General features: G+C 38.0%; 1 protein-coding gene across 1 annotated transcript in view; it reads right to left on the bottom strand.

The window, feature by feature from the left end:
- Window positions 1–22,156, bottom strand: part of LOC307051000 (ankyrin repeat domain-containing protein 26-like) — a 94,710-nt gene that overhangs the window by 21,730 nt on the left and 50,824 nt on the right. Inside the window, exons 14-19 of the mRNA XM_079701314.1 lie at window positions 21,919–22,056; window positions 18,338–19,294; window positions 16,791–16,943; window positions 13,877–13,947; window positions 13,442–13,535; window positions 1,606–1,712 (exon numbers count right to left, since the gene is read on the bottom strand). Of these exons, the coding sequence (XP_079557440.1) occupies window positions 1,606–1,712; window positions 13,442–13,535; window positions 13,877–13,947; window positions 16,791–16,943; window positions 18,338–19,294; window positions 21,919–22,056 (1,520 nt within the window). The remainder of the gene's footprint in view (window positions 1–1,605; window positions 1,713–13,441; window positions 13,536–13,876; window positions 13,948–16,790; window positions 16,944–18,337; window positions 19,295–21,918; window positions 22,057–22,156) is intronic.

Below are 22,156 nucleotides of genomic sequence, written 5' to 3'. Positions count from 1 at the left end.
GAGGCCACAACAGTGAGAAGCCCGCGTATCGCAAAAAAAAAAAAAAAAAGAGTAGATAATTAATAACTATTTAAACAGATATATGTTCTATCATATAAAATAAACTCTATAAATTATAATCCTTTCTCATCTGTTCTAATCTAATATGGTTTGAAAGCATAATAACTAAATTATAATCTTAGGTAAATAATATGAAGAAAAATTTTATGACACATGCTAAGTAAAGAGTTAATATAGTATGTGTATACATATATTATACGGTTCTTATAAGGAAGCTGTTATTAGTATCCATTTTTAGTATGTTAATATGAAATACTAACTTATTATTAAATACTAGTTATAAACCAGACATCAGTATCCAAGCTGAAGAAGAAGAGCATATCATATATGAATGTTTTGAAAAGACACAAAAAGACATTTTGGTACCTACTGACCACAGCCTCTACAAGAAGCAAAGAAATAACACACAAAAAAACATCGACACTCACTCACTCAAAATAGAAAAAGAAACAAGAAAGAAAAATCTTTGGAGTCTGAGCTGCTGGAGAAGAAAACCAGGCTGAGATTCATAAAAAAGGAAATCAGCAGAGAGAGAATGTGTACCAGTCTCTTCAAGCTGTTTTAAGAGATCTAGAAATCTTGCCCAGCACAATGTTAACAAAATGCCAAGCAATGTAGAGAAAATTAAATGAGAGAAAAATACTTATGAGAATCAGGGAAGAACCATAAGTACAATACCAAAATCCACAGATGCTCAAGTCCTCCTAAGCACATACTCCTGTATACTTTAAATCATCTCTAGATCACTTATAATACCTAATACAAGGTAAGTGCTATGTAAATAGTTATAAATACAATGTAAATAAATTCTATGGAAATAGTTGCCACCTGAGGCCAATCCAAGTTTTGCTTTTGGGAACTGTCTGGAATTTTTTCCCCCTGAATACCTTCAATCTGAGGTTGGTTGAATCTGTGGATGCTGAGGGCAAACTGTGCTCAGCAAATAACCAGAAAGGAAGCCATGTGGAGGCACCACAGACATTGGGAAACACTCTTATTTTTTTTTTATAATCTGAGTGGTCAAAACATGATCATTAATTTTATTATTCTTTAAGTCATACATATGTTTTTGTACGTATATTTTAGAACTAAACTTTTAGAGCAGAAAGAAAACATAAGCAAAATCAAGATAGTTTTTGATGTTGTTTAACAGTGACACAAATAGGTTTTTAGATATTAAAATACTTGAACGCTGAAGGGGAAGAAAACAACTAAAAGAGGGCAGGATTACCCAAAAAGAGCAAAGATATCTTGCAGACATAAAAATTCAAGGTAGATGATGAAGAGCAGAGTGATATTACTATATGCAAGGCACACTATTGTTATTGTTTTAGAAATCATTAAAGAGGAACTGTAATACTGGGGGACTCAAAACAGTTTCAGATTGTGCTCTGAGTTTCTAAAGTAAACTTTTAAATAGGATGGATGATTTGTTTAAGTATGAATATACACATATAAAATGAATTTGTATCTAAGGTTTTAATAAAACAAAATTATAGTTAAATCAATTAATTGTTGAAATTATCAGAAATATTAAAATCTTACCTAGTAATCTCTTTTTCTAATTCACTATTTTTCTTCATTACTCGATCCAAACTATATTCCAGAGACTGTTTTAATTCAATATATTTCTTTATTTCCTCCTTTTCATCCTCAAAAAAAATTAATTATTTTTTAAAACCTAGAGACTTACTCTTCTTTCTTAAAAATATTACTTCTCATGAGTTCATGAGTAATATACATTTATAGTGAAACACAGTTTATAAACCTGATGCCAATAAGGACAGATTTCAAAAATAATAACTTTTCTTGGCCGGAGGAAGATGGCGGAAGAGTAAGACGCGGAGATCACCTTCCTCCCCACAGATACATCAGAAATTCATCTACACGTGGAACAACTCCAACAGAACACCTATTGAACGCTGACAGAAGACCTCAGACCCCCCAAAAGGCAAGAAACTCCCCACATACCTGGGTAGGTCAAAAGAAAAAAAAAAAAGAATAAACAGAGACAATAGGATATGGACGGGACCTGCACCAGTGGGAGGGAGCCGTGAAGGAGGGAAGGTTTCTACACACTACAAGCCCCTTCGCGGGCGGAGACTGCAGGTGGCGGAGGGGGAAAGCTTCGGAGTAGCGGAGGAGAGCACAGCAACAGGGGTGCGGAGGGCAAAGCAGAGAGATTTTGGCACAGAGGATCGGTGCCCTCAGGCACACACCAGCCCGAGAGACTTGTCTGCTCGGCCGCCAGGGCGGGCGGGGCTGGGAGCTGAGGCTCGGGTATCGGCTTTCAGTCGGAACGCAGGGAGAGGACTGGGGCTGGCGGCAGGAAGAGACCCTGAAGGGGTTAGTGCTAGCCCGGAGGGAGTCCGGGGAAAGGGTCTGGAGCTACCGGAGAGGCAAGAGACTTTTTTCCCTTTTGTTGCCTGGTGCGCGAGGAGAGGGCATTCCCCTCCCTCCCCTCTGCCTGAGTGAGGCAGAGCCCCCGAATCAGCGGCTCCTTTAAACCCGTCCTGTCTGAGCGAAGAACGGACGCCCTCCGGCGACCTACGCGCAGAGGCGGGGCCAGGTCCAAGGCTGAGACCCGGGAGCTGTGAGAGCAGAGACAGGGAAATCTCTCTGTGCAGCCTCCGAGGCAGCGGATTAAAGCTCCACGGTCCATTTGATGTGCCCTGCGTCTGTGGAGTGCATGAATGGACAGCGAATCATCCCAAATTGAGGAAGTGGACCTTGAGGACAAGATTTAAGACTTCCCCCCCCCCTTTTTTTTTTCCTCTCTTTACAACGAATTATCTCAAATTAAGGAGGTGGACTTAGCAAGATTTCAGACTTTTCGCCCTTTTCCTCTTTTTACAACGAATTATCCCAAATCGAGGAGGTGGACTTGGAGAGCAAGATTTTTGATTTTTCCCCCTGCTCTCTTTTTGTGAATGTGTATGTGTAATCTTCTGTGTAAGATTCTCTCTGTATAGCTTTGCTTCCACCATATGTCCCAGGGTTCTATCGGTCCGTGTTTTTTTTCAATAATTACTTTTTAATTTTAATAACGCTACTATATTTCATACTTTATTCTATTTTACTTTACCTGCTCTTTCTTTTTTTCCTCCCTTCCCTTCCTCCCTCCCTCCCTCTGCTCCTCCTTTCCTTCTTTCTTTTTCTTTCCTCCATCCCTCCCTCCCTCCCACCCTTCTTCTTTCCACTTTCTTTTTCTTTCCTTCCTTCCTCCCTCCCTCCCTCCTGTCTTTCTTTCTTTCTTTCCTTCCTCCCTCCCTCCCTCTCTTCTTCCATTCACTCTTCCTTTTGCTTTCATTCCTCCCTCCCTCCTCCTTTCTTTCCTTCTTTCTTTCCATCCTTCCTCCCTCCCTCCTTTCTTTCTTTCTTCCTTCCTTCCTTCCTTCCTTTCTTCCCTTCTTCCTTTCTTTCAATCTCTCTTTCTTTCTTCTACTAATTATTTCTCTCTACTTTTTCTCACTGTTATTCTGAGCAGGGTGGATGAAAGGCTCTTGGTGCTGCAGCCAGGAGTTAGTGCTGTGCCTCTGAAGTGGGAGAGCCAACTTCAGGACACGGGTCCACAAGAGACCTCCCAGCTCCACATAATATCAAGCAGCGAAAATCTCCCAGGGATCTCCATCTCAACACCAGCACCCAGCTTCAGTCAACGACCAGCAAGCTACAGTGCTGGTCACCCTATGCCAAGCAACTAGCAAGGCAGGAACACAACCCCACCCATTAGCAGAGAGGATACCTAAAAACATAATAAGGCCACAGACACCCCAAAACACACCACCAGACGTGGACCTGTCCACCAGAAAGACAAGATCGAGCTTCAACCACCAGAACACAGGCATTAGTCCCCCCCACCAGGAAGCCTACACAACCTACTGAAACAACCTTAGCCACGGGGGACAGACACCAAAAACAACGGGAACTACGAATCTGCAGCCTGCAAAAAGGAGACCCCAAACACAGTAACATAAGCAAAATGAGAAAGCAGAAAAACACACAGCAGGTGAAGGAGCAAGATAAAAACCTACCAGACCTAACAAATGAAGAGGTAATAGGCAGTCTACCTGAAAAAGAATTCAGAATAATGATAGTAAAGCTGATCCAAGATTCTATTTCCCAGATCCAAAATCTTGGAAATAGAATAGACAATATGCAAGAAACAGTTAACAAGGACCTAGAAGAACTAAAGATGAATCAAGCATCGATTAAAAACACAATAAATGAAATGAAAAATACTCTAGATGGGATCAATAGCAGAATAACTGAGGCAGAAGAACGGATAAGTGAGGTGGAAGATAAAATAGTGGAAATAACTGATGCAGAGAAAAATAAAGAAAAAAGAATGAAAAGAACAGAGGACAGTCTCAGAGACCTCTGGGACAACATTAAACGCACCAACATTCGAATTATAGGGGTTCCAGAAGAAGAAGAGAAAAAGAAAGGGACTGAGAAAATATTTGAAGAGATTATAGTTGAAAACTTCCCTAATATGGGAAAGGAAATAGTTAATCAAGTCCAGGAGGCACAGAGAGTCCCATACAGAATAAATCCAAGAAGAAATACGCCAAGACACATATTAATCAAACTGTCAAAAATTAAACACAAAGAAATCATATTAAAAGCAGCAAGGGAAAAACAACAAATAACACACAAGGGAATCCCCATCAGGTTAACAGCTGATCTCTCAGCAGAAACTCTACAAGCCAGAAGGGAGTGGCAGGACATAATTAAAGTGATGAAGGAGAGAAACCTGCAACCAAGATTACTCTACCCAGCAAGGATCTCATTCAGATTTGATGGAGAAATTAAAACCTTTACAGACAAGCAAAAGTTGAGAGAGTTCAGCACCACCAAACCAGCTTTACAACAAATGCTAAAGGAACTTCTCTAGGCAAGAAACACAACAGAAGGACTATACCTACAATAACGAACCCAAAGCCATTAAGGAAATGGGAATAGGAACATACATATCAATAATTACCTTAAATGTAAATGGACTAAATGCTCCCACCAAAAGACACAGAGTGGCTGAATGGATACAAAAACAAGACCCATATATATGCTGTCTACAAGAGACCCACTTCAGACCTAGAGACACATACAGATTGAAAGTAAGGGGATGGAAAAAGATATTCCATGCAAATGGAAATCAAAAGAAAGCTGGAGTAGCAATTCTTATATCAGACAAAATAGACTTTAAAATAAAGACTATTAGAAGAGACAAAGAAGGACACTACATAACGATAAAGGGATCGATCCAAGAAGAAGATATAACAATTGTAAATATTTATGCACCCAACATAGGAGCACCTCAATACATAAGGCAAATACTAACAGCCATAAAAGGGGAAATCGACAGTAACACAATCATAGTAGGGGACTTTAACACCCCACTTTCACCAATGGACAGATCATCCAAAATGAAAATAAATAAGGAAACACAAGCTTTAAATGATACATTAAACAAGATGGACTTAATTGATATTTATAGGACATTCCACCCAAAAACAACAGAATACACATTTTTCTCAAGTGCTCATGGAACATTCTCCAGGATAGATCATATCTTGGGTCACAAATCAAGCCTTGGTAAAGTTAAGAAAATTGAAATTGTATCAAGTATCTTTTCCGACCACAACGCTATGAGACTAGACATCAATTACAGGAAAAGATCTGTAAAAAATACAAACACATGGAGGCTAAACAATACACTACTCAATAACGAAGTGATCACTGAAGAAATCAAAGAGGAAATTAAGAAATACCTAGAAACAAATGACAATGGAGACACGACGACCCAAAACCTATGGGACGCAGCAAAAGCAGTTCTAAGGGGGAAGTTTATAGCAATACAATCCCACCTTAAGAAACAGGAAACATTTCGAGTAAACAACCTGACCCTGCACCTAAAGCAATTAGAGAAAGAAGAACAAAAAACCCCCAAAGTTAGCAGAAGGAAAGAAATCATAAAGATCAGATCAGAAATAAATGAAAAAGAAATGAAGGAAACGATAGCAAAGATCAACCAAACTAAAAGCTGGTTCTTTGAGAAGATAAACAAAATTGACAAACCATTAGCCAGACTCATCAAGAAAAGAAGGGAGAAGACTCAAATCAGTAGAATTAGAAATGAAAAAGGAGAAGTAACAACTCACACTGCAGAAATACAAAAGATCATGAGAGATTACTATAAGCAACTCTATGCCAATAAAATGGACAACCTGGAAGAAATGGACAAATTCTTAGAAATGCACAACCTACCAAGACTGACTCAGGAAGAAATAGAAAATATGAATAGACCAATCACAAGCACTGAAATTGAAACTGTGATTAAAAATCTTCCATCAAACAAAAGCCCAGGACCAGATGGCTTCACAGGCGAATTCTATCAAACATTTAGAGAAGAGCTAACACCCATCCTTCTCAAACTCTTCCAAACAATATCAGAGGAAGGAACACTCCCAAACTCATTCTACGAGGCCACCATCACCTTGATACCAAAACCAGGCAAGGATGTCACAAAGAAAGAAAACTACAGGCCAATATCACTGATGAACATAGATGCAAAAATCCTCAACAAAATACTAGCAAACAGAATCCAACAGCACATTAAAAGGATCATACACCATGATCAAGTGGGGTTTATTCCAGGAATGCAAGGATTCTTCAATATACGCAAATCAATCAATGTGATACACCATATTAACAAGTTGAAGGAGAAAAACCATATGATCATCTCAATAGATGCAGAGAAAGCTTTCGACAAAATTCAACATCCATTTATGATAAAAACCCTGCAGAAAGTAGGCATAGAGGGAACTTTCCTCAACATAATAAAGGCCATATATGACAAACCCACAGCCAACATTGTCCTCAATGGTGAAAAACTGAAACCATTTCCACTAAGATCAGGAACAAGACAAGGCTGCCCACTCTCACCACTCTTATTCAACATAGTTTTGGAAGTTTTAGCCACAGCAATCAGAGAAGAAAAGGAAATAAAAGGAATCCAAATTGGAAAAGAAGAAGTAAAGCTGTCACTGTTTGCAGATGACATGATACTATACATAGAGAATCCTAAAGATGCTACCGAAAAACTACTAGAGCTAATCAATGAATTTGGTAAAGTAGCAGGATACAAAATTAATGCACAGAAATCTCTGGCATTCCTGTACACTAATGATGAAAAATCTGAAAATGAAATCAAGAAAACACTCCCATTTACCATTGCAACAAAAAGAATAAAATATCTAGGAATAAACCTACCTAAGGAGACAAAAGACCTGTATGCAGAAAATTATAAGACACTGATGAAAGAAATTAAAGATGATATAAATAGATGGAGAGATATACCATGCTCCTGGATTGGAAGAATCAATATTGTGAAAATGACTCTACTACCCAAAGCAATCTACAGATTCAATGCAATCCCTATCAAAATACCACTGGCATTTTTCACAGAAGTAGAACAAAAAATTTCAAAATTTGTTTGGAAAAACAAAAGACCCCGAATAGCCAAAGCAATCTTGAGAACGAAAAACGGAGCTGGAGGAATCAGGCTGCCTGACTTCAGACTATACTACAAAGCTACAGTAATTAAGACAGTGTGGTACTGGCATAAAAACAGAAAGATAGATCAGTGGATCAGGATAGAAGGCCCAGAGATAAACCCACGCACATATGGCCAACTTATCTTTGATAAAGGAGGCAGGAATGTACAGTGGAGAAAGGACAGCCTCTTCAATAAGTGGTGCTGGGAAAACTGGACAGGGACATGTAAAAGTATGAGATTAGATCATTCCCTAACACCATACACAAAAATAAGCTCAAAATGGATTAAAGACCTAAATGTAAGGCCAGAAACTATCAAACTCCTAGAGGAAAACATAGGTAGAACACTCTATGACATAAATCACAGCAAGATCCTTTTGGACCCACCTCCTAGAGAAATGGAAATAAAAACAAAGATAAACAAATGGGACCTAATGAAACTTCAAAGCTTTTGCACAGCAAAGGAAACCATAAACAAGACCAAAAGACAACCCTCAGAATGGGAGAAAATATTTGCAAATGAAGCAACTGACAAAGGATTAATCTCCAAAATTTATAAGCAGCTCATGCAGCTCAATAGCAAAAAAACAAACAACCCAATCCAAAAATGGGCAGAAGACTTAAATAGGCATTTCTCCAAAGAAGATATACAGACTGCCAACAAACACATGAAAGAATGCTCAACATCATTAATCATTAGAGAAATGCAAATCAAAACTACAATGAGATATCATCTCACACCAGTCAGAATGGCCATCATCAAGAAATGTAGAAACAATAAATGCTGGAGAGGGTGTGGAGAAAAGGGAACACTCTTGCACTGCTGGTGGGAATGTGAATTGGTACAGCCACTATGGAGAACAGTATGGAGGTTCCTTAAAAAACTACAAATAGAACTACCATATGACCCAGCAATCCCACTACTAGGCATATACCCTGAGAAAACCGTAATTCAAAAAGAGACATGTACCAAAATGTTCATTGCAGCTCTATTCACAATAGCCCGGAGCTGGAAACAACCTAAGTGTCCATCATCGGATGAATGGATAAAGAAGATGTGGCACATATATACAATGGAATATTACTCAGCCATAAAAAGAAACGAAACTGAGCTATTTGTAATGAGGTGGATAGACCTAGAGTCTGTCATACAGAGTGAAGTAAGTCAGAAAGAGAAAGACAAATACTGTATGCTAACACATATATATGGAATTTAAAAAAAAAAAAATGTCATGAAGAACCTAGGGGTAAAACGGGAATAAAGACACAGACCTACTTGAGAATGGACTTGAGGATATGGGGAAGGGGAAGGGTAAGCTGTGACAAAGGGAAAGAGAGGCATGGACATATATACACTACCAAACGTAAGGTAGATAGATAGTGGGAAGCAGCCGCAGAGCACAGGGAGATCAGCTCGGTGCTTTGTGACCGCCTGGAGGGGTGGGATGGGGAGGGTGGGAGGGAGGGAGATGCATGAGGGAAGGGATGTGGGAACAGATGTATATGTATGACTGATTCACTTTGTTATAAAGCAGAAACTAATAAAAAAAAAAAAATAATAATAATAATAACTTTTCTTGAAACAGCTTATATTGATTTTTTTTTTTTTTTTTTTTTTTTTTTTTTTTTTTTTTTTTTTTTTGGTGGTACGCGGGCCTCTCACTGCTGTGGCCTCTCCCGTTGCGGAGCACAGGCTCCGGATGCGCAGGCTCAGCAGCCATGGCTCACGGGCCCAGCCGCTCCGCGGCATATGGGATCCCCCCAGACCGGGGCACGAACCCGTATCCCCTGCATCGGCAGGCGGACTCCCAACCACTGCGCCACCAGGGAGGCCCTATTGATTTTTCATTTTCATCATTTCATCCTTTTTCTAGAATTTAAATTGCCAAAATTTATTTGTTAAAAACAGACGTTTTGGGACTTCCCTGGTGGCATGGTGGATAAGACTCCATGCTCCCAATGCAGGGGGACTGGGTTGAATCCTTAGTCAGAGAACTAGGTCCCACATGCAGGCCGCAACTAAGAGGTTGCATGCCACAACTAAGGAGCACACCTGCTGCAACTGGGGAGGCCGCCTGCTGCAACCAAGACTTGGAGCAACCAAATAATAATAATAATAATAAATAAATAAGTAAATAAATAACCCAGAGGTTTTTACACGTTAATGAAATTTTTTTAAAGAGTGGTTATATTTACGTTTTAGTTTCTAAAGATGCCCTAGAAACATTTTCATCAATGGTTTAAGATATTCCAGGTTTTGTTAAATCACATCTTACTAATATAATCTTTGAAAAATTCCCACACAAGATAAAGCCTTTCATTCTCTGTAAGCATTCTTCCATAGGTTTCAATTTCTCCATTTCTATTAACCATTCTTCTCTTTAAATAAAGTTTAAGTCTTCTGTACACTAAATAAAAATGTAACTTCGGGCTTCTCTGGTGGCGCAGTGGTTGAGAGTCCGCCTGCTGATGCAAGGGACACGGGTTCGTGCCCCGGTACGGGAAGATCCCACATGCCTTGGAGTGGCTGGGCCCGTGAGCCATGGCCGCTGAGCCTGCGCGACCGGAGCCTGTGCCCCGCAACAGGAGAGGCCGCAACAGTGAGAGGCCCGCGTACCGCATAAAAAAAAATGTAACTTCTTCTTGATTCTTGTAGCTTTTTCTCTCATCCTTTTTCTCCCTCACTCCCACTACTGGACTCTTATATTCTTTTTTAAAATTAATTAATTAATTATATTTATTTATTTTTGGCTGTGTTGGGTCTTTGTTGCTGCGTGCGGGCTTTCTCTAGTTGTGGTGAGCAGGGGCTACTCTTCGTTGTGGTGTGTGGGCTTCTCATTGCAGTGACTTCTCTTGTTGCAGAGCATGAGCTCTAGGCACATGGGCTCAGTAGTTGTGGCTTGCGGGCTCTAGAGTGCAGACTCAGTAGTTGTGGCGCACAGGCTTAGTTGCTCTGCGGCATGTGGGATCTTCCCGGACCAAGGCTCGAACCCGTGTCCCCTGCATTGGCAGGTGGATTCTTAACAACTGCGCTACTAGGGAAGCCCGGGACTCTTACATTCTTTAACGCACGGTCTCATCCATAATTCATCTTTCATCACTTATTCTCTTCTTTTACACTAAATTGACTTTCAATCTTGTAACTCCATTAAAAGTTTTGAGGGTCATCAAGAACCGTTTCTTCTTCAGTCCTTACCCTGCTTCACTTCTCAGCAGCAACCGCGAACATGACCACACTCTGCCTCTGCTCCTCTGAGCCCACCTCAGTCTGAATGACAGTAACTCTTGATGTTCAGTCCTTGACCCTTTCTAATCCTCTTTCTAAATTCACTCAGGGCTCCTTACATCTCAAGGCTTCGTACCAGATTCCCTAACCTACCTTTCCAGCCTTGACCCCTTTGCTGAGATCACCTGTACTTTACTCTCCCCCTTCTTGCTCCTCATAGACAACATCCTCAGCCACACTCATGAGCCATTGCTCAGGGTGGATTATCCTTGTACAGAGCTATTCTTGGACACTTTACGTTTATTCTTATTGGTGTTACTTTGAGTGTAGTGTTATTTTCTAATCTTGGGGGGCACCCTCACCCTTAGGATGTTGACCAGCATAGTTTGTCTTTATTTTCTTTTACAATGTGAAAGTTTTTCACAAGGATCAGATTATCAATTATTTGCCCTTGTTTTCTTCTTTTTCTTTTTTTTTTTTTTTTTTGGCTGTATTGGATCTGCGTTGCTGCGTGCGGGCTTTTTCTAGTTGAGGTGAGTGGGGGCTTCTCTTCACTGTGGTGCGTGGGCTTCTCACTGCAGTGGCTTCTCTTGTTGCAGAGCACAGGCTCTAGGAACGTGGGCTGCAGTAGTTGCAGCACATGGGCTCAGTAGTTGTGGCTCGCAGGCTCTAGAGTGCAGGCTCAGTAGTTGTGGTGCACGGGCTTAGTGGCTCCCCGGCATGTGGGATCTTCCCCGACCAGGGATCAAACCCATGTCCAATGCACTGGCAGGCGGATTCCTAACCACTGCACCAGGGAAGTCCCTGCCCTTGTTTTCTTTTGAATAATTTCCTATTCCATAGAGACCTGACCTTATGGAAGTCTTCTGATACTCCTTTCAGGTGAATACTCAACTATATTGTTTGGAGTCTTGAGTCAGCTAGAGCTCTCTCTTCTTCCCAGCCCAGATTCTTCATCTCAACACTGTGTTGACCATATATCTTAACTCAGGTTGGCTCTGGCCTGGGGATTCCTGAGATGAGAACTTTAGGAGAAGCCAGGGCTACTGACTGAGTTGGTGAAAAGCTGTCTCATTAAATTTTTGATTTGTGTAGACCTTAAAGTGGCCAATAATTCTATGTCATAATCCTAACTCATTTCTATAGGAATCTACAGAAAATCCGTTATTATTTTTTTTAATACCCTTAATCAGTGTGGGGTATCCTTACAAAATTTTCAATTTCTGATACCCGAATAGATTTGTTTGACAATGTAAGGGGACATCTGGCACTCTCATTCACATGAGACTCCTTTTGTCAACATATTGTGTTGTCACTCGTATGAAAAGTATGCTAATACAATGTGACTAATGCATATCAAGTCTAGAAAAAATAATTTTCAATGTTTCTTTGAACACAAGAAGGGCCAGTCAATAGAATGTTCTAGTCCCCCTGACAGGTATATCTGTATAATGACACTGCATGAATCTAACTATTGTGATGGAAAGAAACGAGTTGGTAGGTGCATCTACCTCATCCCTCCAACTTAGGGTTCACAATAGAATCTTCTGATTTTTAAATCATAGGTAGCTTCCCTACAAAGGAGAGTATAAACGGCAGGAGAATCCCTTTCTGCTTGGTAAATAATTACATAGCTTTCACTATACATTGATAAATTGGAATCCTGGATTACACATCAGTCTTTTCTGAGACTGGCTCTTACACCTTTGAAAGGCTGATTAACTCAAGTGTCTGGGAGAAAAATTGTTCCTGAACTTGCTATGCTAGGAGCACCTGTTACTATGTAAGGCCCTGATTGAGCAGCCATTTCTACTTTTTCACTGGCATCTCTTTTCTTTTTTTAAAGAAAAAAGGGGGACTTCCCTGGAGGTCCAGTGGTTAAGACTTTGCCTTCCAATGCAGGAAGTTCGATCCCTGGTCAGGGAGTTAAGATCCCACATGCCTCCTGGCCAAAAAACCAAAACATAAAACAGAAGCAGTATTGTATCAAATTCAATAAAGACTTGAAGAATGGTCCACATCAAAAAAAATCTTTAAAAAATAAAGTAAAATAAAATCCAAGAAAGGAAAAAATACATTCCTTTCAGAAAAATGCTTGCATAGTGACCTAGTATTCCTTCTTGATAAAGAAAATGAACTACAACGTTAAAAGTAATTCATTCTCAAAATAGCACTGGAGGGTTTAGATTACAAGGGAAATTCAGAATTCTAGATCAAATCATTACTCAAATTTCTGGACTCAAACAGATATTTGTGTACCACTGTTCATAGCAGCATTATTAACAATAGCCAGAAGGTGGAAAAATCACAGTGTTCATTGACAGATGAATGAATAAACAAAATGTGGTATATATAAAATATTGCTTTTGGACTGTCACCATCTTTTTAATTAAAGTCTTACTATAAAAATCAATTTTATTATTTCAGTCAACTTCCTCTATAAAGAGGAATTATGCTACCAGTAGCAAGTAGTATCAATATAAAAATAAACTCTTTTATCAATGAGACTTTTCATATTGTCCAAAATATTCTTATATATTTCTAGTAAAACAATTAAAATTCCTTTTCAGCATGACAGAAATTAAGAGATTGACTTACTGAACTTGTACCTAACAGGTTTTTCTGAAGCTCTTCACTTTTGTCCGCTTGCTTTTTGACTGTAGCTTTTAACTTGGCATTTTCAATATCAAGCCTAAAATGCATATTTTAAAATAATTATTCTCACACATAGATTTTAAAATACCACACAGTTTCTGAACAAACACCTGCAGGTTCAATTACATATGTTCTAAGAATTTTGAAAAGTAGATGATTTGGCAATTGTGCCGTTTTCTAGTTGTGTTCTGTGGATAATGTGAAAAATTTAGAAATAATGGAGAAAAATTATGCATTTCAAAATAGCTCAAAGCTGAAATGTTTACCCAGCTTTACAATGATGTATTTATTGTCATAACTGATATAATTCTCATACTATACTGCTTATCTGCTCTATACTTATACTTAAGTTATTTTCTGTGCTGCTTTAAATTGTACTTTTGGATGTGATCCTGCGTCTTCTCAGCACATCTCATGGCCTCTGTACATCGATCCTGTGCTTCTTGCAACTAAAAGGAGAAAATTTTTTTTTTAATTACTGATAATCTAGCCAATCCGCCATCATCTGTTTTTATGTCTTTCTTCTGCATATTGTTTATGGCTACTTTCCTGCTGCAACAGCAGAGTTGAGTTGCTACAACAGACACCTTGTGAACCACAAAGCCTAAAATATTTACTATCTGGCCCTTTACAAGTTACTGACTTCTCGTACTAAACCACAGCATCATTCATGCTTTAAATTATATTTTATCAAATAAATACACAAATTTATAAATTGGCCAAATGGGGAAAGACATTTATATTTTTTACTCCACGCTCTATACCAACTATAATTTTAAATATCCACATATGTGAATGACCACAGCTCTTTCAGTGATTATGAACGTTCACACTACACACTACTGTTGGTGACAACCAGGTGCTTCAGGGACTAGTGTGAGAGGTAGTATCTACACAGGAGCCAGAATGCGTGGGTCTGAGTCCCAATTCCACCACTTATTTGCTGTATGTCCTTGAGCAAATTACTTAAATTTTCTGTGTCTCAGTTTCTCCAGCCGTAAAATGAAGATAATAATAGCACTGACCTCACTGGGATGTCGGGAAGATTAAATTGGGGGGGGGGTATGCATAACGTATTTAGAAAAGTACGTGGCACATAGTAAATGCTAAGTGTTTACAATCAGAATTATTACTATTGCTGTATTTTATGTTCCAAACAATTTGATATTTTAGGCAGATGGCATGCCAACAGAAGTGGTCTCCTGTACAAGTCACACTGAAATCATTCTCCATACCATTGAAATTGGCAGTAAAGAGGGAGCATGAGGACCAGAATGTATGTGCCCAGTACTTCAAAAACTTCCACTGATTCCACTAGTCCTTTTTTCCACTTATAATAATTTATAACTTACTTCCTCTCTGTACTACTCAGTGGGCAGTGATCATGGATTAATATGCAAATAGCACCTCCTGGATTGAGTGGTACATAACTTACATGACCATCAGAGGAAGGGTTATGTCACTGGCATGGAAATATCACCCTATTGCTAAATCAAAGCTCTGAATCAATTCACTCCTAGCAACTGGTTATGTCTAGAAAGTACTCGGATGAGAAAATTAAGGTTATGTGGTATGGATATTGGAGAAGCTATCCACAGAGCTTTACAGTTGGTGAAATGCTATCAATGTGAAAATCCCCAGTTCTGGCTGCATAATGAAGGAAGGCAAATTTAGATTTTTTTTTCCAGAGTGAGGGGAAAAGAAAAGAGCATTTAATTGAACAATTCTCCTCTATTAGATTAAGAGCTTTTAATTGTATATTTAATTGCTTAAAATACATTTTAATAAAAGATTATATCAATATCTCCAAGAAAATGTTATTGGTATGGTATAAAGTACTTAATTGTATCCTAGCAACTGTTAAGCTAAAATATTTTCAATTTATGCAAGACAGGTGCCGTGCATATCAATAAATATTCCCTGTTAGACAAATTTATACTTAGGCGAGATTCTCTCTCATGAAAAAAATTAAAACAGTGTAAAATTAAGGGCTAAACTCTTCTTCACAGACTAGATGACAGGGTCAATGAGAGCTAGGACAGTCAGAGAGCTTCATGGAGAAGACTGGGGGCCAGGTCTGAATAAATGGAGGATTAGGCAGGAGGAAAAGAAACTGTAAAGACAGAAAGGACAGCATGAGTAAAGGCCAAGAAAAGGTGAAATCAGCCAATTAACTAAGAGGATAAAACCCAACAGCAGGGAGATAAAAATTATGTCCACACAGTAACTTGTAAATGACTGTTCACAGCAGCATTATTAACAGCCCAAAGGTGGAAATAACCCAAAGGCCCATCAACTGATGAATGGATGAATGGCTTAGCCACATAACGTGCTGTTCGACAATAAACAGGAATGGAAGTACTGATATGCGCTATAACATGGATGAACCTTGAAAATGTTACATCAAATGAGAAAAGCTAATCACAAAGGACCACATACTGTGTGATTCCATTTATATGAAATACCCAGAATAGGCACATCTACAGAGACAGAGATTAGACTGGTGGTTGCTGGGGCTGAGGGAGATGGGGGCCATGGGTGACGGCTAAGGGACGCAGGGTTTTCCTTTGGGGGTGATGGAGATGCTCTATAATTGATGCCAAGTGCACGACTCTCTGAATATACAAGGAGAGATTGAACTACACATTTTAAATGGGTGAATTATATGATATGTGAATTATCTCAATAGTTTTCTTAAAAATACAATGGGAGGATCTAGATAATTTTCTTAATTTTCTATTTCGGGTGTACATACTACACACGATCTGAGTATCTCTACGCTTTTACAATATATCTAAAATGAAAAGAATATGAAGGCAATGCCTAACTTCAACTGGTTTGTATAATGACCTTTCTGCACACGTTATTCTGAAATCCATGAAATAAATACACACAGATACTACATCCATTCATGAAAGTGAAGATGAAAAATGACAATTTTATGGAACATTCCATTAAACATTATCCTCTGATTTTATCTGGCTTGCTTCATCATGGTAGTAGAGATATCACTAAAAAATACTGTTTAATAGAAAAAAAAAGTCTCTCAACTTCTGTGAGGAATCACGCACAATTCTCAACTTTCCTAAGGGTAAATATTGTAAGAAAAAATATATAATGCAAACGGCAGAATGAAAGTCAGAGTTTAAGAAACAAGTGCATGATAAAGATAACAAAATTGTAATAAATTTACTTGTAACGGAAATACAAAAGAAAGCCGTCCATGAAAATTAGTGTCCTAAAACACTTTATCCTATACATTAAGTATTGACACGTTAAATTTCATACATACCTGACTTGTGACTTGACGTAATTTTTTCTTTAAATCCTGTGCCTCATCTTCTAAATTAGTACGATAACATGACATGGCCTCCAGTGAAGCCTCTGACATAGATTGCTTTTTTAGGGTATCAGCCAGTTCTTGTTGAAGTTGTCTCACAAGTGCCTAATAAGATACTCTGTCACTGATTTTATAAATTACCTTATTATTAAGTTATGTTAATAATAGATAACTCCAACCTATGTACTTTGAAAACTATCACCAGAGACATCAATTTGTCTCCTTCTCCTTGTATGTGCACCTTCCTGCTCACTGAATTTGGTTTAAGACACAGAAGGTGTTACCCTCTGGCCTTATCACTATTAAGTTACTTAGACAATGGATTCAGTCCCACTATCCACTCCCTGACCTTCCCGATCAATTTGCTGAGCTTGAGGACCTCCTCAAGTCTCAGAAAGAAATGGGTGTGTAGGTGGGACGAGTGGTGGGAACATCTTCCCTCTTCTCTACTGGAGGCTTCCATTAACTTCAGAGATCCTCACATATTCAATCCAGTGCTCAATAGATTCCTATCTCAGAATTAAAATGAGGTCATTCCCATTTTAATTCCTAGAATTAAAATGAGACCTTCAGGGCCTCCCTCTGCCTCCCGATAGAAGCCCCTATGACCCTGTCCCACACCCTATTCCTGCTACTCATGAATCTGCCACCCCTCACTAGTCTGAAAATGGGAGTCCAATGCCAAATTGATAAGTCACAGAGAGCTACAATTCTCTTTGTATTGGACAGATTTATATCCAAATGATAGTAACTGAGCCTTGAAATGAGAATTATGAGCAAATTATTTGTAAAAATGTTCCAAGTAAATTATAAATAGAAATGGGAAGATTAAATCAAGTATAGTTTTGCTAAAGCTCACTACTTTAATCCCAAATTATGATTTAATGAAAAGTAGATGCCTTTAAAGAGTTGAGAGGTCATAAGAATACATGGTTTGAGGCTGAACTATTTCCCAAATTAATTCAAATTGACATGAAGAAAAATAAAATTATATCAACTAAAAAGTTATGACAAGCTACTGAAGGAAAAGTACTATGAGATATGGCATCAACACATCAGTTCATTCGGGAAATCTGGAATTGACTGTCAAGGTAATACACAAAATTGAACCTTAATTTCAAAATAATTCGTTTTATATCTGAGCATTTCATTTATCTGCTTCATCATGATACTAAAATGTGGTGACATAAAGATTAAAATTATTATCTTAGCAGTAGAAGAGTAAATTACTAATACCGGTCTATACCCATTAACAATTTATAACTTAATCTCTTAAAATTTCATAGGTGACACAATGTCTCTACTCAAAGTAAAGTACCTCTCAGGTCTAATTCTCTATTTGCTGAATACAAGGTATGCTTTTAGGCTGATTTACAGTCTATAGATTTATAGTCTATATATTATTTATATTCAACTAGATTCAACATTTAGCCATAATCAAAATCACTTTGAATTTTCTTTCGGAAGTCTGAGAATTATTTCTCTTCTTGGATACTTACTTCTCTTTCTGTTTTCTCATTTTCATACTGATATATTCTCTCTTTTAAATGATTACATTCATTGATTAACTCCTTGTTCCTTTCCTCCAGCATCAGACCTTGTTTTTCACTTTCAGCTTTAAGATTTTTCACAATCTCCTGAAACTGGTCTTGGATGTTAATTACTGTCTTCTCTCTACTATCGGCTTTGTTTTGCGCATCATCCAGTTGCTGTCTGAGCAATATGTTTTCACTCTGGAGTTGAGATAATCTCTCTTCTAAGGATTCCTGCTTTCCAATGTATTTATTCACTTTGCCTTGTTCACTTTGATACATGTGTTCAAGTTCCTTCTTTTGACACTGTGCTTGGCTTAGGTCTCTCTGTACACGTTCTAACACCAAAGTCTTTTCTCTGAGAGCATCCCTCATGTGATGGAACTTGGTTTTTAGGCTACTGAATTTACTTTCAGCTTGAGAAAGTTGCTGGGAAAGCATCTCATTGTTACCTTTCAGGTTAGACACATCAAAATTCATTTTGTCCTGCAAGCGTAACCACTCATCTCTTGGTCTCTGGAAGGCAAGTCCCAGGTCTCTTTTTGATGTCTGACTTTGATGGTGATCATGTATGGCAGCAGCCAGTCTAGAACGGTAGGATTCCACTTCTGCTTCCTGTCTTTCTTTGCTTTGTTTTTCATTCTCCAGCTTAGAGTTTAGCATTGTATTCTCAGCTGTCGGAACATTAAGCTGTCCAGTATATTGGAATATTGTCTTTGTTAATGTTTCCTCATTCAGTTTTATTGTCTTTTGAAGATCATCATTCTTTTCTTTTACAATTTCAGTGTCCTCAAAATATTTCTTTTCCTTTTCCTGGTTCTGACATTTTATTGTGTCGATTTCCAGTCTTAGCATGGCAACTTCATCCTGCAACATGTGGTTTTTATGTAACAGATCTTTTTCTTTTTCAGGACTATCAGACACCTAAGTGAAATAAAGGAGATTTTTAGCTAGTACTCAATAAATTGACATTTCATGATTTCCTCTGAAAGACTAACCTATATGTTTATACAATGAAAAGGCTGCAATAAGTGGATATCCAACTGGAAAAAATAAGGTTGGATACAAACCTCAGACTTCTTACAAGCAGAAATCTTCAAAAGTTCAAAAATTTAATTGAAGACAATGAATCCATGAAAGTAAAAAACAAACCACAGGAGAATTCTTAAGAAGCTCAGAATTGGAAAGGCCTTTCTCTAAATTATAACAAACCCAGAAGGCTTAAAATAAAAGATTAATAAATCTGACTATAGCTAAAAATTGCCTCTGATGTGATATATTTATACGGTGGAATACTACTCTGCCATAAAAACAGAATGAAATAATGCCATTTGCTGCAACATGGATGGACCTAGAGACTATCATTCTGAGCGAAGTAAGCCAGACAGAAAGACAAATATCATATGATATCACTTATACATGGAATCTAAAAAAATGATACCAATAAACTTATTTACAAAACAGAAAGAGACTCACAGACGTAGGAAACAAACTTATGGTTACTGAAGGGGAAAGAGGGGGAGGGATTCATTAGGAGGTTGGGATTAATATATACACACTACTATATAAAAACCAGATAACCCACAATGACCTGCTGTGTAGCACAGGGAACTACACTCAATATGTGGAAAAAGAATCTATAAAGGTATATATATATATATATATATATATATACATATATATATATATATAACTGAATCACTGTGCTGTATACCTGAAAATAACACAGTATTGTAAATCAACTATACTTCAATAAAAAATAAACTAAAATACCACCTGCTAGCTTAAAAAATAATTACGTCTGCTAGCTAACCTATACAGCTACCCCAGAGTAAAAGCCTTAGCTCTGTATATATTTCGACAGATTAAATTTCCTAAAATTTTTTTTCCTGAGAATATTCCATAAATATTCTATGTTTCTAATATTTATATAGTCCTGAGAATATTCCATAAATATTCTACGTTTCTAATATTTTTATAGTCAGTTACAAGAATCACATCTACTGATAACTGTACTAAGCACTTCTACAAACATCAATTAACTCATTTAGCTATGACAGTCCTGGAAATGAGGAAGTCAAAAATACAAGCAAGCTGCAGGCTTTTCTCCAGGTCTTCTGACTTTACTATGAGTCCTCTTACACCAAACCACAGCTAGTTCTCTAGTACAAACATATAAATATGAAATGAGCCTTATATTTCACTATGGTGCATACACTCGTGGTAAATAAGGTAAAATTTATAGAGATCTTAGAAAATCGTGAGATTATTCGCTGCTGCAATAACTTTTATTCTCTCTTCATAATGCTTAAAATAGTAAGGTAGGGGGAAATACAATGAACTGTTTCACTAAAAATAAAATACTTATCAATAAATTATCACTAAATAAATATTATGGCATATCTATCACTATTTTCAAAAGTTCCTTGTACTGAAATAGGACACTACATGGAGCAAAGTGTTAATTTTCTCACAAGTAGAAGAATGACGTCCAAAAGATGGCCTCTGAACTGGCTATACCTTTCCTCCTTACCATCAGTGGAAGGGATAAACTAATCTCTCTACTAATCTATCAAGTAAGTGAAATCACTGCCAGAAATCATAATGTTGCTTTGTTTGTTTGTTTTGGGGTTATCTCTTTTTTTTTTGGTAATTTTGTAAGTTTATTCTAAGGAAATAATTTTGTTAAAGTGCTCAAAAATGTTTTTACGGGCTTCCCCGGTGGCGCAGTGGTTTAGAGTCCACCTGCCGATGCAGGGGACACGGGTTCGTGCCCCGGTCCGGGAAGATTCCACATGCCGCGGAGCGGCTGGGCCCGTGAGCCATGGCCGCTGAGCCTGCGCGTCCGGGGCCTGTGCTCCGCAATGGGACAGGCTACAACAGTGAGAGGCCCACGTACCGCAAAACAAAAAAAAAAATGTTTTTACAACTAATGTTGCAGCTTTTACGATACTGAAAAATTGTAAGTGATGTGAAAATGTCATTGATGGGGTACTGGTTAAAGAAATGACAGTGAAGCCAAGAACAGACTCTGATTTAGACACTGAAAATGATGAGGTGCATAGTGATTGACATGTTCACTCCAAAGCAGAGGGCAAGAACGTATTCAGTGCTGGGATTTGGTCGGGTAGTGTGGTCGATGGTGGAGCACACATGGTCTTCCCTGCCTAAACCGCCATCAGGGTGCAGACTTTTCTAGATGGTAGCAATAGTTTTGAGATTATGAAAAGTTCATCAGTTCCTATGGAAAATATTAAAAGCCTCTCCTTGGATGAGGCTATTGTATGTCACTGCTTGACTGTTGCAGACAAATGGATTTGAATTAAAAATACTACTTGAATTAAATTTAATCAAATATAATTCAATTATGTTTGAATTAAAAATATTAAATATCCAATGGATGAGAAACGTCCACTCCCTCCCCAAAATATACTTAAATAGGTTTTAAATATCCTCTACACTGTCTGTGACGTATAGTATTGGTTTTTAAAATATATACATATACAGATACATACACACAAATATTTGAAAATGATTAAAGAAAATACCTCAGAATTCATTTCCTTATTAGTCATTTCTATCTCCTTTTGTTTGGCAAGGTGACTGGTCAGGATTCCATCTTGTAAAATTCTGGCATTCTGCTCTCGAGAAAGCTGCCTCTGAGCGTCATTTCGTTCTTCTACAACCTGGAGACATATTTCATGAGGTTTTTGGTCTCATACCATTAAAAAAAAAAAGTCAAAAGCTTAAGAGCAGAATTAAAAAAAAAACTGTTAAAAGGAAGTA

This window comes from Hyperoodon ampullatus (assembly GCF_949752795.1).
Source record: "Hyperoodon ampullatus genome assembly, chromosome: 3".
Classification (NCBI taxonomy): domain Eukaryota; kingdom Metazoa; phylum Chordata; class Mammalia; order Artiodactyla; family Ziphiidae; genus Hyperoodon; species Hyperoodon ampullatus.
Note: the sequence above shows the minus strand (reverse complement) of the source record. Positions and strands in the feature narration are given on the sequence as shown.